Here is a 17,869-nt window from a genome sequence, read left to right on the forward strand (position 1 = left end):
GGAAAATGTGTGCACAGAGAAATATGTATATTTTTATCAAATTTATATACACGCAGGTCACTAGGGACCCTCTGGTCTATATTTCGCCCAAATTAAGATCTCTATCTGTCTATCTATATGTAATAGAGCAGTAAATAAGGTCATAGTCAGTGTGTTAGTATCACGGCTTGGCTCCAATGCAATGCTTTCGCTGTCAATTGTATAAATGAATGCTAAAAACATTAAATATGTAGACATGGCATGGCCTGTGGAGGAACATTATAATTAAAAAGGAGGATAAGTCAATTATTTTTAACATCTTGGGACATGGAAAAAGACATTACTTATGAAAACACCATGCCCTTAAAACTTTAGAAGAGTACTTGATTAAAAGCCACCACAATATCCTTGATCATGAAAAACTAATTTTAATCAAGGTCTTCAGCATTCTATTATCAATCAAAATGCTTTGGATTCACCTTTCCTGCCTCCTTTGGATTTCTTTCAACAACTTCACCTCACCTACCAGGCCTAGCATTTATTCATTGGTATTCTTATTTTAACAATATCCATGGGATTAAAGAACATTTTACGCCCAAAATAACCCGCAAGTCAACTTTTGTAACTGCAAAAAAACTTAAAATTCAGAGACTTTCAAAATTAAAATCAGCCAAGATGGGGGTATACTGAGAAAGTCATAACTGACTGTATTTCAATAGATACTCAATAAAAGAATCATTTGAAGCATTAGGAGTCAAATGGAATTTATAAATGAGAGCATGAATGTGACAGAGGAGAAAAAGATAACCAAGGATAGGGATAAAGAAATAAACGTGAGAGAGTAGGTTGTTTTATATAACCTAAAACCACTCTTCTTGATGGTGCCTGAGAGAGAAAATAATGTGGTGTGGGTATCCGTAAATACTTGATAGTTGATATTTTCAGCAGAAAAATCTCTTTGACTTGCACTCAAACTTAGAGTTTCACCTTACCAAACAAACAAACTGAAGTTTCCATACTATCAGGCAATGTATAGAAACAGCCATTTACAAATCAGAGTAAATAATTCAGTATCAATTGCGCAGGTTGGCTAGAGTAAAGGTCAATTCCATTTTTGTCAGGCTGCACCACTTACACAAATGAAAGCTGTATTTCATATAAATATATAAGATAATCTGTGCTAGATGAATGTGTAACTTATTAAACTATTTTGGCCGGAAATATTTACTAGCAATACAATGGCTATAAAGAAATGAATGCAGAGATGAAAAAAAATGAAAAGTATTTATTTTATCAAAAATGTACTATATATTCAAAGCAATTGACACTCTTATGCTATGGTAAATACCTTGCATATAAAAAAAAAATTATTTCATTATCCTTCTATCAATTTCACACACAGAATGGTCATTTTAAGACCGCAATGTAACATAAAAAAGGGTACAAAACATTTATTTGTAATGGTCATTTGCCCAGCTGGACTTGGTTGGAGGGTCTCCCTTTGTAACAAAATTTGACTGTGACTTTAGGAAGAGAGGGAGAGAATCTAGGTATGATGCATTTGTTTGAAAACAAGAAATATTAGTAATTTTGGCAATTTGAAAAATTAATATTTTTATTGACTGGCAACGAAATGACATCAGTCCAATCATTTCCACATCTAGGAGCGCAAGCATTTCATAACAAAATACAGAGAAAACTTAGAATGCAGATGGTCTACAGACCATGATGCAATGCACTAACATTTTGCAACATATATTAGATGATTTCCTGTCGCACACTTTATTCACAATTCTTCATGCCATGTGCTCCATCTGCCAATTTAAACCCATTTATTCACAGCGTAATGCAAATCTTTCCTTCACAACAGGGTGAGGACCTTAAGGCAGATTAATTGAATGAGATGAGGACACACAAAGCATCTGACATCACATATGCATGACATGCGGGGATCACAAGAGATATTGTATTATGAAAATATATTTGTGCTGACTCCTCCATTCACTCTGCCACTCACCCTCATGAAGTGTGAGTAGCAACACATGGGAAGGGGGAAACTACACTCCCTTCCCCCTTCTTTTTCTTCTTCTTTCTTTTCACAACAAGAGTAGCCCCTGCATTAACCTCATCCCCTTCCTCTTCCATTCCTTCCCTCTTTTCCATGGTCTTTGCACTCTCTGTGGCTCCTCTATCTTCCTTGATTTCCTCTTCATCCTTCACTGCCTCATTCCTCTTTTTTTTCTTCTTCTTCTTCACACCCTCAAAGATGGTTATTCTAATGGCATTTTCCCCCTCTTCCTCTTCTGTTCTGTCCGTCCTGTTATTTATATTTGTGATGATAGTGGCTTCCACATTATTCATGTCTTCTACTGCTCCATTCCTCTTCCTCTTGGACTTTGCATCACTAGTGGTTTCTACACCGTCCTCTTCCTCTTCTGCACCTTGCCTCTTCCCCTTCTTCTTCTTGGTCTTTGCAGTGATGGTGGGTTCTCCATCATTTTTGCCTTCCTCTTCACTACTCTCATTCTCCCTCATCTTTCTCTTCTTCTTTGTACTTCCTGAGATGATCGATTCAGCACTGCCTTCTTCTATCCTGTTCTTCTTGGTCTTTGAATTAGTGATGGTGATCCCCACACCGATTGTTTCTGCCTCCTCCTCGGTCCCTTTTCTCCTCTTCTTGGACTTTACAGTAGAGGTGGTTTCTGCGTCAACTTCATCCATATAGTCTTCTGCCCCTTTCCTCTTCATCTTTGGATTTGCAATGACTGCTGGTTCCCCACCATCATTGCCTTCCTCTTTCTTCATTCCTGCCTCCTTCCAGTTCCCCTTCTTTTTCCTCTTTGTTTTCACGGAGGACGTGGTTTCTCCAGTGTCCTCCCCTCCTTCCTCATGCTTGCCCTTCCTGACTCCAGCAATCTCCCTGCTGTCACCCATCCGCTGACACCTTGGAAAATAAACCACATACAATGTCAAGTATGGCTGATGAACCAAACCAAGAGCTTCAAACCATAACCATTATAAAGATAAATATTGCATACAGAATATGTTAATATTATAGGGATCCATTACCGAAGTTGCCGAAGGAGGATTTGGGTGAGGTTCAAGATAGATTTGCTAAATTTCCAAAAACAACAGTCATGAGTCAAAGTAATTATTAGGTAAATTATTACGGAGCCATTCATCTCAAAAAGAGTACCTGGGTCATGGTACTACAGGGTGCAGCAACATAACTTCCTTTTTTGAAATGCATGCCAATCAGGCTTGCTAGAGGCCATAGCTGGGTAAGAGTGGTCTCATTCGACAGCCGGGATTCTAAAGTTTTGCCCCATCCCAGTTGGTCACCATCATGCATTAGAACAGTGAGGAGCGCGTGTTTGAGGTAGAGGCCTACTTTTAAAATGGATATTCTGTGATTGCAACCAAACGGGCCTTCTGAAATTGCTACAATTAAGTCCCAGACCAAAAATCAATTGTTTCATGGATCACTATGTTCAGACAAACCACGAGTGTGACAAAACAAAGAACTGGAGTCTCTCAGCCCATCAGATCACCTAAGATTATTGAGGCAGTGTAACCTGCCATCTTGCAACCCCCATTGCGTTCCGCGGGCAAACATGCATCAGCCCCTGGACTGAGGAATGCATGTGAGGCTCATCTGAAAAACATTCCTGACGACACAATTATTTTTTTCAGTGATGAAGCCCATTTTCATGTGAGTGCATACGTCAACAAACAGAACATGCACTACTTGGCTGACACCAACCCCTGAGAATTGAATCAAATGCCTTTGCATTCACCTAAAGTCACAGTGTGGTGTGCAATTTTCTATCGGTATTGATGGTCCCTGGTTTGTGAAGAAAATGAGGTCACAGTGCCAGTGTATTCAGACTGGTATGTAAAGATGTATGAGGAATTTGGTTCCAACAGGATAGAGCAACGGCTCACACTTCATTACCCCCCCCCCCCCCCGGTTTTATTCTGGATGATACCCCTCTGTGGCATTCTCAGCTTCACCCAGTTTTATGATGCTTCAAGGACAGGTCTTCCAGGGAAGCCATCAATGGCACTGGAGAAGGAACCCCTTCCTATACCCTGATGCATGAATTTCAGATGCCATTGGACTTAGTATTAGGTGAGCTCTACGCTCACTTACTCAAACCAGCCTTTACATTGATTACTACAGTTGGTTAATCCACTCAAAACAGTACCAAATATAGGGAAAGATTGAATCGCTTGCACCATGATGGCAAATACCATGCTAGTGTGGATTTGATGAGATCTCCTCCACTCTGAATGTGGGAAACCTGCTTTCAGTTTGGGCTATCAATGATATGATGGACCAAAAGGATAAAAAGCTTTGTAATAGGCCTAGGTATGGATCATATCCAGTAATATGTATTTCATAAAAAAAGTGGACAAAGCAATTAGAAGTTACTTATTTATGGGATAATGACGTTTTCTTCATCAAGAAAAAGAAAGTTAAAACATGAAGCTTTGGTAAGTTGCATGCACCAACTTAGCAGTAAGAAAATTTTTAATTATTCGATTGAAATATTTCAAAGAAAAAACATATTTTTGTATCATGGGAGTAGATCATGGCTTCGAATTTCATTGTAACTTATTTCATTATATCCATCTTGAATAGCATATCAGAATGCATCTAATTCATGTAAAATCCTATTATGTTTGCCAAGGATTTCTTTCATTATAGAATTATACAATATTTGGAATTAAATAGATTAAAAATAAACATTTTACTGAATATGCACTGGCATAAGTTGACATGCAACAGTCTTATTAACTAAATGCTTAATACTCCTAAACCTAGAAACATATTTTAATAAAATTTGCTTTTTTGAACACTAACCCTGCCAACTCCTGGCTATTCAGAAGTCCTGTCCTTTCAAATAAGGCCAGAAAGAAGCCATTGGTCAGGTCAGTTTCAGTACGTGAATACAAGCAATGCTTCCCAATGCCTGGGTAAGACTTTTCACAGCCTCTATTTGTCCAGCCAGGGAGTGGATCCTGAGCCAAACACCAACCACTGAAAAAAGAAATAAAAATTACCACAAAACACTCCAATTATCCAACAGCACTCATCAGATTGATGTGATGAAAAACCTGATGCTATAATGGCCTGACAACTTCAACATCTATTCGCAAATAGGATGTGCCAATTTTACATACAAAAGATGAGGATATAAGGATCAATGGATCATGAAAAAGACAAATATAAACAGAGAAATTCATTTACAACTATAAAAAATATTGGTTCTCAAAGCTCTGGTGATGAACCTGAATGAACACACTATGACAGCCCTTCCTAAAGTGAACGGCCGCTCTGATCTCACTGACCTTGTGTGAGGGCCTTTGGCCACTTCCTCAAGTGCCCATGCCACAACCCCCTCGTTCTCCTCTGGAAGTAAGGAGCAGGTAGAATAGACCACACGAGTGGCCTTGGGGAATGCTGTCAAAGCGTGGAGCAACAGTCGCCTCTGGAAACCCACCAGATTTCGGAGGCGGGCACTGCCATCCAAGGAGTCACCGACTTTGGGACGACTCACCATCCCTATGCACAACAAGAGATGTTGGTTGCATCATGACTAGAGAGATGGGAGGTAATTTTCATAACCTACCAAAGTCTCGCTAAATTAACATGATATTTGGTAATATTTAGAGCATGCCATCTGCTCATTGCATAAATTAGCCTTATAAATTTTTGCACTTTGTGCATACTTCATACTAAAGCAGCTTTCCAGGGATCAAAAAGCCTGAGTTAGTAGACTCTGAACAAGCTACCACCTCATCAAAGAACCATTCAGGGTATTTAGTTAATTCAAAACACAAGTAAACCCATTACTCCAACATATACTCTGGTACTCGATTGATAATTTTTTCAGGACACTGTCATTTATCCTTCGGTATTTTGTGTAATCTAAATTGTTTCCGATTGTTCTCTTTGGCGTCTTCTTTACCAAATTATAATACTATTTGGAGAATATTATATTATTATCAATATTTTAATCCCAGTTAATTTAAGAGAATCACAATTTTATACAAGGTGTCACCCTCATTATGATGCTATTCAAGTGATTCAACATGGAACCTTAAACACGTGGAAATTTACCTGAAACCATTTCTTCATAACTTTTCAAAATACAGGAGCAAGACAAATGACCTAAAAAACATTTGGAATTAATAGCAATGTGCCTTTCTAAAATTATCACTATATGGTTCCATTTTCCTAGCACCTAATTTCTTTATAAGATCATTGCAAATTACAAAGTTACAATTTTAAATTTACAAAATCAATTTTATCACTCGAAAAGAAAATTACAGAAAAAACATCTAATTTAAAAGAGATTCATCATTCCTCTAAATGTTACACCATTGGTCCTGCTGAGCCATTCTTGGCTTTTTTGATTTATCAACAGTGATTTATAAAAGCATATATTGCTATTGTAAGTACCATTCCTAAATCCTTCTTTTATCTTCCCGTTTATAAATTTGCATATACAGCATGTGAATCACCTAGAATTTGTAAATAGATGAGCCATTGCCATCAAAAAAATATAAATGAATAAAATTCAAAATGACTGGGAAAAAATTAGAATTTTTTCAAAAATCACCATAATTAATTCGATGTCCATCAAAAAACCTGCCTTAAAACAGGTTGCCAAATCATCATTCTCACACTGGAATCATTAACGCTTTCATCAATAATGTACATTATCGAACATTACACTCACCTGTTCCTGAGCAAGACGGGTCCACCAAAATGTATTCAACATCAGGAAGTTCCTCTGCCATCAGCTGAATTGAATCTTCTAACAACGACTTAGCACATGTTGCACCAGCTTCCTCAATAAAGCTGCAGAGTGTTTTATATCGTTTAGGATTCTTCTCAACAGCATACAATATTCTGGAAAAGAGATAATGTCTAAATAGTAGAACTAATTTCAATAAAATGAATGCTGAATGCAGAGCAATACATATCGTAACTGAAAAAGATAAGTTAGTATACTTATTGGTGGATAAAACAAGAAGCCCCAACGAAAGTTTCTTCATTGTCACTTCACTAGGCATGAATCTTATTCGTGCAACATTAAAACTAGGAAATTAAATTAATGGAGGAATAAGATGATTTCTGAGAAGGACAAAGAGATAACGTAGGGGGCTGAACTCATGCAAGATGCACACCATCTTTTATGGTATGGTGATATTATGAAAAAAGGTGTTCATGATAGACAGGTTTATACGGAGTACATTTGATGAATGAATTAGGTGCTTACCCCTTGTTGCGCATGCGAGCAGCCAAGTGTGTTGTCTTCATCCCGGGGGCTGCGCACATATCCAGCACAGTGCTGCCAGGTGGTGGGGCCAGGAGATGGGCAGCGAGGCAACTAGCCTAGCAATGACATTGTACAATCATACAACACCACCACAAACAGCTACAAATTATGCATATTTTCATTAATATTAATAGCCCCAAAATGACAAATTGACTCCTTGCTTTTCTTCTTTCCCCTTGAAATGACTTGAAACACAATTGTCATCTAGTTTACCATGCGTAAAAAACCTGCATCAAAATAAGTGTAGGTGTCTCATGTATCTTTATGAATATTACAGATCTTGTTACACTGTAAAAACCTTGACATCCTTGTAAAGGTAGAATAAAATGAGAGAAACCTTATGACTAAGTTATTTTAAAATTTGCTACTTGCTGCTTTCTCATGCAGCCACAAATTATTAAGCGATACTTTATTCATATTTTACTTGGACATGCAAATAACTCTATAATTAGCCCAATCTAAGCAATACTTATACAATTTCTACCAATTGAAAAAATCATCTTTAATTACCAATTTTCCCTATTACTTAGCGAGTTAAAGAAATGTAATTCATATCATAAAAAGAATCAAATAAAACCTTTTATTAAAAAGGCATACTGCCCATTCTCGACAGATCATATGTGAAGTAATATCCTTAGTGTTAGCTGGCTAGCACTCGATGTAATATACACGTAGATTTTTACACAAAAGGTTTTCGAGCAGTAAGGAAATGCACCTAATGTAACAATGCAGTCAGTAATAAAACTCTTGAAAGAATCCAACAGAACCTTTTGAATTATGCAGAGAAATTTATCCTGAAAGACATCATTTTTTTTGAAGTTTCAATGCATGACTTAACATAGAGGATAAATACATATCTTGAGTTTAATTTTGAGATACAGGTAATACATGTATACATAATCTCGCACTAAATTGGTATGTTATACTACTAAGACATTATGGGAGGAATTGACTGCCTCACAAACTAATTTAAGAAAATTTTCCACAAACATATCCTTTTCTATATTGACCAAAGAGGAGGGTTCATTAGGTTCAGAATTAAGGAGCACCATAGGGCCACAGAAAAGAAACAGTTGTGACTTTCAGCAATCACTGAACATGTGTGATCAAAACCAGGAGACAAATGAGTTTGACCAAACAAAAGTTCTGGCAAGGGGAAAACGCTACTTCCCGGAACTGGTATGAGAAGTAGTAGAAATGATAAAATATCCTAAGATTTTCAACACCGAAGATGGCTCCACCTGGAATTCGACGTGGAAAGGAGTATTTCTACCTCACCACCAAAGAACAGCCAACCCGAGCACTTGGGGGCAGCCAGTGTCTCCTATACATAGCGGGCAAATTGAAATGAAGATCACTTTGACCTGAAGATGCCTCCATGACTAGGGGCGAAACTGTAGTCCAACAAACCAACCTACATGATGGTGATTTCCAGAAGTAGCATGCACCATTCATCAGTTAAAAAATTACCAGAATATCCTTTATATTTAAAAATAAAGTTGACATTTCCTAAGTGACTGGTAACCTTACACCTCCTCCCATATGCCCTACACTTTGATATTTTGCAGGGTGCTATATGGATACAGGGAAAAGAACCATAAGTGCCACAACCCTTTTAATGCATTTTCCAGTATATGCAGAGGAAGTTAGCTAACTTGGTTTCCGACTGACGAGAGAGTACCTTGTCTTGGAGAAGGATGGTTCGGTCCTTGTACAAGGGATGATGGTACAGTTCAGTTCCAGGGGGGAAGACCAGAACTTCTGGGATGTGATCATCAACACGGAAGTGGTCATCGGAGGGGAAAAGGGTTTCCCCATCGCCTTGGCGAGCCAACAGCCAGCCTTCATCACGGAAACTGTCCACTGCTTGCTCCACTGTCATGTGAAGGGTATTCACCCGAGCGTAGCGCGGCAGACGCACTAGAGAATAGAAGAATGAAAGGTTAATGAAGGATACATTTCTGCTACAATGGTCATCCTGCCTCTATCATCATTGACAGTAGCCATTAGGTGGGGCAACTGACAGCCGAGGCCATTTGCAGCATTGGTTACTGCTATGTGCATTGGCAGATCAAAAATTCTAGACCCCCAAAGAATATTATCAGAATAAAATTTAGGTGCAAGATTGAAAAAATGGAGAAATTAAATTACAATTCTCTTTTTTGTTTCATTTAAAAACAAGTTGAAAATGTGCCCTTATGTGCAAGGTTTGCTGATGATCAGGCTCTAGTTTGTCAGTCAGCCAAGGGGTTGTAAGCATTGCTGAGTGGACTGGAAATTCATTGCAATAGACATGGTTGTCATTGTATGGATGTTTGAGGTGAATCAATATAAATAAAACAAAGGTTATGCCATTTTCCAGAAAGAGAAAGACTAAGCTTAACATTAAAATAGGAGGGCAAAAACTAGATCAGGTGGAACAGTTTACTCACCTTGGAAGTGTTTTGTACCATAATGGTCATAGTAGTAGGGATGTAATAAGAATTGAACTACGCAAAGAGGCTATCACAAGGAGGTGGGAATTGATGACAGAGAGGTTGAGTAAGGATATTAAGAAGAGCCTCATCAAAACTTTGATATGGAGCACAGTTACGCATGGTGCGGAAACATGATGATAGGTATTGGTCGGTAGATACTATATTGAAGGCTTTCGACATGTGGGTGTGGAGAAGGATGGAAAAGGTGAAATTGACTGAAAGGAAAGCAAATGAGGAAGTGAAAAATGGTGGGTGAGGAAACGGAATTGTTGGGAGAAATCATAAAGAGGTAGGAAAAATAGATGCAATGCGTATTGATTGGCAGTAGGATGTTGAAGACTGTGATATAGGGGAGAATGTTAGGCGAATGAGCAAGGGGCAGGAATAGGATAGGGATGTTTGATGGGATGAAGGGAAGAAGGAAGTGCACAAAAATAAAGCGGGGCTTATTGTGGAGTAGGATGTTGGTTTGTGTTTTGTTAGAAGAAATAAAATTTTGATCTGGTAGTTGTGTCCATCTAAAATGTACCTTAAGTACAATAGATTGCCTAATAAAATAAAATACGCCCCTCCTATTATGGTAATAAATAAATAATCTAAAACCCCGGATTATAATAAGCCATTCTTCAACCCTGCATAAAAGTTTTGTATAAAATGTATCAGTTGCAAATTTCCCCTGCCATGTGTGTTAAAGCTGGATTCAGGCTGTCGGTTTAGTGTGCGTATGATCACAGATCTTATTGCCATTGATTAGATGACAAAGCACACTACTATCACTGAATATTTGGTCATGTGAAAGATCTGCTCCAAACTCATCCCAAAGGTTTTGATTGGCAACCAAGAGCAGAGTCAAGTGTCTGCTGGCAAAGACCTGCAACAGCATCATGACGATTCCCCAATTCCTTAAAGTCTGTACTTAGCACCAGGAGAATATTTCCTATTCCCAGAACTGAAATGCTCCCTCGAAGGACACCACTATGGGATCCTAAGTGACATCAAAGAGGCTTGCACGAGTACCCTCATGATCTTCCAGAATCAGTCTACCAGGGAGCTTTTGAATCGTGGAAAGGCTACTGGCAAAAGTGCATCAACGATCCAGGGATGTGCTTTGAAGAATTTTGAGGCACTGCAGCAATATTTGAAATAAATCCATTTTTCCTAAACTTTTTATACAAACCATGTACTTCTGGTTTCCCTTCATTCCATTCAAAATACATATTACTTATCTGCCTCCATTTTGTCAAAACAACATTCTCTCTCAAATCACAGTCTTCAACATTCCATTCATTAGGCACTGCATTCATTTTTCCACTCTTTGAATTTCTCTCAAAAACCTTCTCTCCTTCCCTAACATGTCTAGAGCTTAAATTGCTTTTCTTCCCATCTTACTCCACATTCAATCTCTAAATCCTACAACATAGATACTTTACACCTTATGCAATATTTGCAATATCATTATTGGGTGGCCTTTGTTGATTAATGAGGGGCGAATAGAAATGTACCCCAAACAAATCAACTAAGACCCCACAGTTATGAAACTTAAAAAGCCTCTTCAAAGCTGGCTCATACCAAAATTCAGTTGTTGTTTGTCTACTAAACCCAATCATTTAGGCCAGGATTAAATAGCAAAGAAAACAATTTCTTCTGCAATGGCTATCACAAGTCTTGACAAAACCTACAGGTTTCATACCCATGGGTATGGATCCTCCCTTCAATTGGATTCATTAGATATCCAGGTTTAATTACCCATGGTTTGGAGAATCTGGTTCCGACAGCACTAATGGTTATAAATGGTGTAATATTATGAACACCGCAAATATCACTCATTTCTTTCTTCATTTTGTTTACTTCGACCTCCAAAGTCATAGCACTCAATTGACATATGAATCCCAAGTCATACATAATAAGTGTTATTATTTAGTAGTAGACCATTTAAGGTGCATTATGAATGGACACAGACCAAACATTACTGCATTTCCCTGCTTTGCCTATCAAGACACAACCTGCCACCCAAAACTATATTACACTACTCTTCAAATTTGCATACATTTTACCTGAAATCATTCTGTCCAATTACCCAACCTAATTTAATGCAACTATAGATCAAAAAATAGAACTCACAATTCAGACGATTATTCCCTGCAATTTATGCAACAAACTCATGCATTCAGTCAAGCTGTACAGATCCCTTCCCGGCATGCATAATATCCCATTAGTTTTATTTATTTAGCCTTAGTCCAAAAGTAGCACTTTTTGGCCTTTACATTGGACTAGAAACAGTGAAAACAATGGAGATGATTACAAACACCCAAGCCCTAGATGGAGGAAACCCACCAGGAGGGAATACCACCCACTTCCCTTGGATTAGCAGACGAGGACGTTACCCTGCCGCCACTGAGGCTGGCAAAGTTTTAAAACTTAAAGAGCTTACATATGGGGGTAGGTTGAAAAATTATCATGAAAAGTAAGAGAGCTAACTTTCCCTGAACATCACAGTTTCAGTTAGTAGTATCTATTCAAGAATCACAAATCAATTTCTACCCATGTCAGTCAATTACTCTATGCTTAATATTTGTTTGAACTGAATTAGTCGAGGAATTTTCAAAGAAATGGTTTGAAGAGATTTTCAAGAATGGATCATACATATTCCAAGAAAGGACAATTGCCTTAAGAGAATAAAGAAAAACTTGATAATCTCTATGATGAATCTGCACCTTTGATTAGAGTGATTTACAATCGACTTTGAAATTTTTGGAGGGACCATATGAGCACAATTGTGGCTGAACACCCCGAGGATACCCTGCTAAGGTCATTATTCCAGAAATTATTTATAAAATCCATGTTTTGGTGATCATCAAAATATTACACATAAGGGCTTTCAATAACTAATGATGTTCCACCAACCTAATTTTAGAGAAGAAAAAATGAAAGAAGTATTCTTATAATATATTAGTGTATAAGAGGCATGAAGTATCTACCGGCATAGTTATCAACCTGAAAGCTAGGATAAAATGAATAACAAAATAATGGACTCTACGAGCAACATGATATGATTGGTTAGGTCCTCCTTCACAATTAAGGTTTATACTATGTAGTAAAAATATTTACTACATCAAATGAATCATATATAAAATTAAGTAAATTACTCAAAAATTCCTACAATGTACAAAAAGTTGCTATTATTACAGATGATATTTTTCTAGACCAGAATGATTTTTACAAAGCAAATTTCTCACATTTGCGTGTACATTTATGGAAGACTACTTCCATTGATGCACTACTCCAAGTTACAGCCGCAGCATTTTCCACTTTGCTAGCATAATTTTTACTTAAAGCAAGAGATTTGCATTGAAGTGGTACAGTGATGCAGACTTTGGATGATGCAAAGAACAGGTGTATACACTATAGTAATTGGTGTGCTTTGAGGATGTCTGCTTTGCAGCAGAGTTAAAGATGGCCAATGACAGCCACCTTAACAAGAGAACAATACCTTTTAATCATCAAATGAAGCAGTCTCCACTGTTTAAGCCAAGGGGATAATGTAAAAGAATAATGATTTCCTGATTCGATATGCTTCTTCATTTGGATAATCCTGCAGTGGTGAAGACATCCCAAATTAAAGTTCATTGTGGAATGAAACATTACAAGGTCAACTCCATAGGTATTTGTTCATTCAAGAAAATTAAGCCAAAAGTTGAGGATATGATTTCTTTGGAGAAGACACTGTAGTTACTATCAATTACATCCGAATAATTTATAAAAAAAATTATAATTTTCATGAAAAAGATAAAATGATAGGTTTCTTGTCTTTGTTATTATTTGTTTTCTTTTAAGTACTTCAAAACTGAGAGATTCAAATTCACCAAGTAAAATGTTACAAATTATAGATAGAAATTAACTCTTTCGAGTTGTAACAAATCAATGAGTAACAGTGGCTATGCCACCCTAAGGAAATTATTCAAGGCAGGAAGATTAAAACCATTTTGGTTTAGAGCTACTAAACTAGGCATGTTTTTCAATACATAAAAATAATTTACTATCTTAATAAACTACCTGATTGAAGGTGCATTAAATACTTTTAATGTGATGAGGTTATTAGCCGATTCCATCATTCATTACTTTATTTAATCCACCAAAAATTAATTTCAGAGTTTATTTGAAAATAACTTACATTCACTGGGGAATACTAAAAAGCATGATTATATACTTTTATTTCTTCCAGCTGCAACAAAAATACTCAACATTCACCTTTTAATTTAAACAATATGTACCGTACAAGTACACAAATAATAAAAGTATAGTTTAGGCCAGTGTTCCTGGTTTCACCATCCTCAAACAAATTATCTCTGGCTCCTTACAAGAGCAAAATATACAATGGTTCTCACAGATAGAGATGTGCAACTACAATAACAAATAGTAAGTACATAATTCAGATGACATCCACTGCAGTCAATTGGGACCCAAGATTCATAAAAATATATTATCTTTACACACAATGAAGAACATTTATGAAACATGTCATATTCCCAGGCTGAGGTCTGCAAGAACTATTTGATTTAGAGGTGTATAGGGATTACTTCAATTCCCATGCCATAGCCACCTTTGCTGTCAAAGACGATTAACGATCACTGATAAGTTTTCATGAATCTTGGATTGCCATGTTATGGGTCCTAATTACTTACTATTTCTTCACAAAAAAACATAAAGCCTGCATCAAGAGTTGCCTAAACAACCACCCAATTTAATTAGCTGAGAAATTATGACCCATGGAGCAGATGGAACATAGGAAGCATACGGAGCAGATGTAACATAGGAAGACAGAATTTTTATCTTTATTTTCTACACTCCTGTGTTGGAAGTATGATAAAACATGTTAAAACTCATAACAATAATTATTATTATATTTTGCAATAACATTACAAATATACTCCTGGGAAATTACGGGTGAACTGCAAACCAGAATTTGGGGGTCAAAGCTTAGCATAAAATTGGCTCATCCCTCAGTATTCAGAAATTTCAAGTTTCAAACAATAAAACTTTTTGAATTGAGAAAAATTGCGAATAACATGAGAATTGTAAAATAAGTATAAAACAAGAAAATGGGTACGCAATGATGACACCTGGACATCAAATATTTTAAACACAAGTTGTGAACCCTTGACATACAATATGTCCTATTTCTATTGACATCAATAGTAGTAATCATTCCATCCCTTCTACTGCTGGTCTAAAAGACTTCATTGGGCACTTTGCCATTAACTGTAAACAAACAGTGAACAAGATGATGACAGACTACATTAGTTTGAGGCGATTTTATAATGCAACACTTGATATTTGACAATTCATGTTATTAAACGTCTTTTATTTAACATTAATGCTACAACTACAAATGCAGTAAAGTTCTAAGAGCCATTTAATATTTTTTTCTTTTTTCTCGCTCCCTTCGATGTCAAAATTCATGGATGTATCGGAATGTATTAACAAATGTTTTGATCCCTGGAAGCCATTATATGTTTACAATCTTGAGTTATGAATAAGTATCCACATTTATGAGAAGGGTTATTACATAAAAATGAAATATACCCCGATGTAAGGGTACCCACCGACCATGTGCTTTCCCTGTAGGAATTTCACTACTGTGCCACGAATAAAAAGATTAACTCGAACGAAGTTATAAACTGAATGAGTAGAGGCGACATTAATAACATTTCAAAGAAGACGAACGAAATTTTAAACTGATGATAATGTTGTCTTGCATACAACCATTATCCTCAACAGTTAAAAAGAAAATACCAATATTAATACAAGCATCTGATCAAGTTTTATGAATACAGTTGTTTTTTCTTCAGTTGCTTTTGGTGGCTTTACAATATTCCCTTTCCTCTTTAAAAGCTTTAACGGCGTACATCGCAATAATCACGTTCACAACGACAACCGCTGCCGCAACTGAGCAAACAATATTGGCAAAACCTTGTACTTCAACTTGATACCACAACACGCGGTGGACTCCATAAAAAGCTCCGATCGGCAACGTGAACATTGCTAAACTGTACAAGAGCAGGGAACCTAGAGCACTAGCAATTTCAGCATTTGACTGAGTACTGATATTTAATTCTGGTTTATTATTCCTTAGGAGGGTCTCCGCCCCTTCAGATGATGGATGGCTTTCCATTCTTTGTCTGCAGTTCTTCATCGACCCTGAGGGAGAAATTCTAGACTTCCTTGAATATGAACCTGCAATTAAAGAAAGAAAATAAAAATTACCTTGATGAACTTCCTTGGATTTATTTTCCGCGTCAACAATCTCTCCGCGGTCGACTATAAAAGACGACTTGTAAGAAAGAACTGTTTTCACTGGCTTGCTTTCTCCCGAGAGTCGCTTTTTGCCCCATATTAACTCTGTAATGAGCACGCGGGCCAGCCAGGGATCTAGTCCCTTTTCCTTCTCGAGGAGTTCTGATTTCTTGAATATAGTATCGAGTTCGTTTTCATGTTGGAGAGTCTGGACCACTAACGCATATATTGCCTTGATGTTCTGCAAATAAAACGAACTGAACGATAATGATGGCTTAAAACAATACCATAGGTTACCCAACTGTACAGACGACGGCAACATATACTTTTGAACAAATTTAGATTTTTGCCAAATAAATACACCGTGAAATTTGCTGCTATAAACTGAAAAAAATAACGCTAGAACATACCGGGTGTTTCCCACTATACACTAGCTCTTTAAGACTTTCTCCCTCTTCTCTGACAAGCTTGGCTATCTTGCTTGCCTCTTTAAATAATCTAGGAACTTTGATTGAGTGTCTCGACGAGCCCGTCATATCCTTCAAAATTAAAGGAAAAATAATAACGCATACAAGGTAAAAGTCACTAGATTTCGAAAATAACGAAAAACGCCCTCCTATATTTCGAGTGATGAAGATGACAACGATTTACATAACAGGTGTAGAATTTCAACCGATATGAGTTTCGGAGCAGAGTTAACGTCAACAAATTGAATATCTCATCTCAACTCACCTGTGAAAGATGATATTTTATTGTGAAATTATGCATCCAATGCTCTTACTCATGACTTAAAACAACTACAACGGCATAAAATCAATACATGGAGAGATTTTAAGAAAATAAACTCAGCAAACAGCTGACGCTAGTAACAGTTTGGCATAAAACAAAAAACTGGCGTTATCAGATGGGCGTTCTGAGCTTACTTGGACGAGAGTTGATCAGAATTTCGCTATGTATCCATGCCTGAATGTGGCCGCAGTTTTTTGTGCAGAATCTGAAACTGTTGTGATGTCATTTTGGTTTATATTTGTATGATACTTGTGCCTTTTATTCATGAAACAGATGGAGGTTATTTATTTTATTAATATATCAGTTCATTCCAAAATACCACCACAAAAGTAGAGCATTGATTGTAGAAAACTGAAAAAATTGCTTGAAGAGTAAGAGCTCTCCACTGAGCACCTCCAGTAGGAATCGAGATACCTCTGAAAACTATTCAACACCGGGATTTGAACCCGGGCCCTCTGGGTGGTAAGCCAGTGCGGTAGCCACCGCACCATCTCGATCCCCAAGTTACTCAGTCATAGATGGATTGCCAGTGAACAATTTTAATTCCTAGCATCCAAATAATTGCAGGGTCCAATCAACACATTCCTTGGCGATTGATTCGCCTTTAATATTAGCATACTCTAGTTCAAGTAGAGCATGTTCAATATTGGGTTACTGTGTTCGCCACACGAGGCTGCTGGTAAAAAAACAGGTACCTACTGTCACTGCACAAGTTGCAGCATGCTCAGTTGATACTATCCCCAAAAATTATTTATGTTTTCATAATTCTGCTAGCTTCAAACTATTCTCTAACACCACGTGTCTGTTTTTTTCCCAAATAAATAAACACACACAATTAATTCAGTACACGGACTAAGCTTCACTCTTTTAGGAACCAGCATATGCCAAGGATACAAATTAGTTCACACTCTCAATTAGCAATCACAACTAGATTAATGTCAATGACATGACCAAAAAGCATCTGAGAACCTATTGCTC

At 37.1% G+C, this 17,869-nt stretch overlaps 1 protein-coding gene across 1 annotated transcript; it reads right to left on the reverse strand.

Moving 5' to 3' along the window:
* Positions 1–1,244: 1,244 nt before the first annotated feature.
* Positions 1,245–16,973, reverse strand: Nsun5 (Nop2/Sun-like domain containing protein 5). Its single transcript, XM_071590665.1, has 9 exons — positions 16,835–16,973; positions 16,513–16,641; positions 16,073–16,343; positions 9,013–9,251; positions 7,272–7,387; positions 6,729–6,901; positions 5,335–5,548; positions 4,847–5,023; positions 1,245–2,923 (listed from the first exon to the last, which is right to left on the reverse strand). Exons 1-9 carry the CDS (start codon positions 16,868–16,870, stop codon positions 1,999–2,001), a joined length of 2,280 nt encoding a protein of 759 aa, XP_071446766.1. The 5' UTR covers positions 16,871–16,973; the 3' UTR covers positions 1,245–1,998.
* Between the last annotated feature and the right edge of the window lie 896 nt (positions 16,974–17,869).

This window comes from Hetaerina americana, unplaced genomic scaffold (assembly GCF_022747635.1).
Source record: "Hetaerina americana unplaced genomic scaffold, ioHetAmer1.1.p SCAF_4, whole genome shotgun sequence".
NCBI classification, from domain to species: domain Eukaryota; kingdom Metazoa; phylum Arthropoda; class Insecta; order Odonata; family Calopterygidae; genus Hetaerina; species Hetaerina americana.

What these genes read in the sequence shown, in the direction of transcription:
- Nsun5 (XM_071590665.1), bottom strand. Translation starts at nt 16,870, where the DNA reads ATGCATAATTTCACAATAAAATATCATCTTTCACAG. An exon ending in ATCCAAGGAAGTTCATCAAG is followed by an intron (nt 9,252 to 16,072) that starts GTAATTTTTATT and finishes TCTATTCTCTAG; the next exon opens with TGCGTCTGCCGCGCTACGCT. An exon ending in AATAGCCAGGAGTTGGCAGG is followed by an intron (nt 2,924 to 4,846) that starts GTTAGTGTTCAA and finishes TTATTTTCCAAG; the next exon opens with GTGTCAGCGGATGGGTGACA.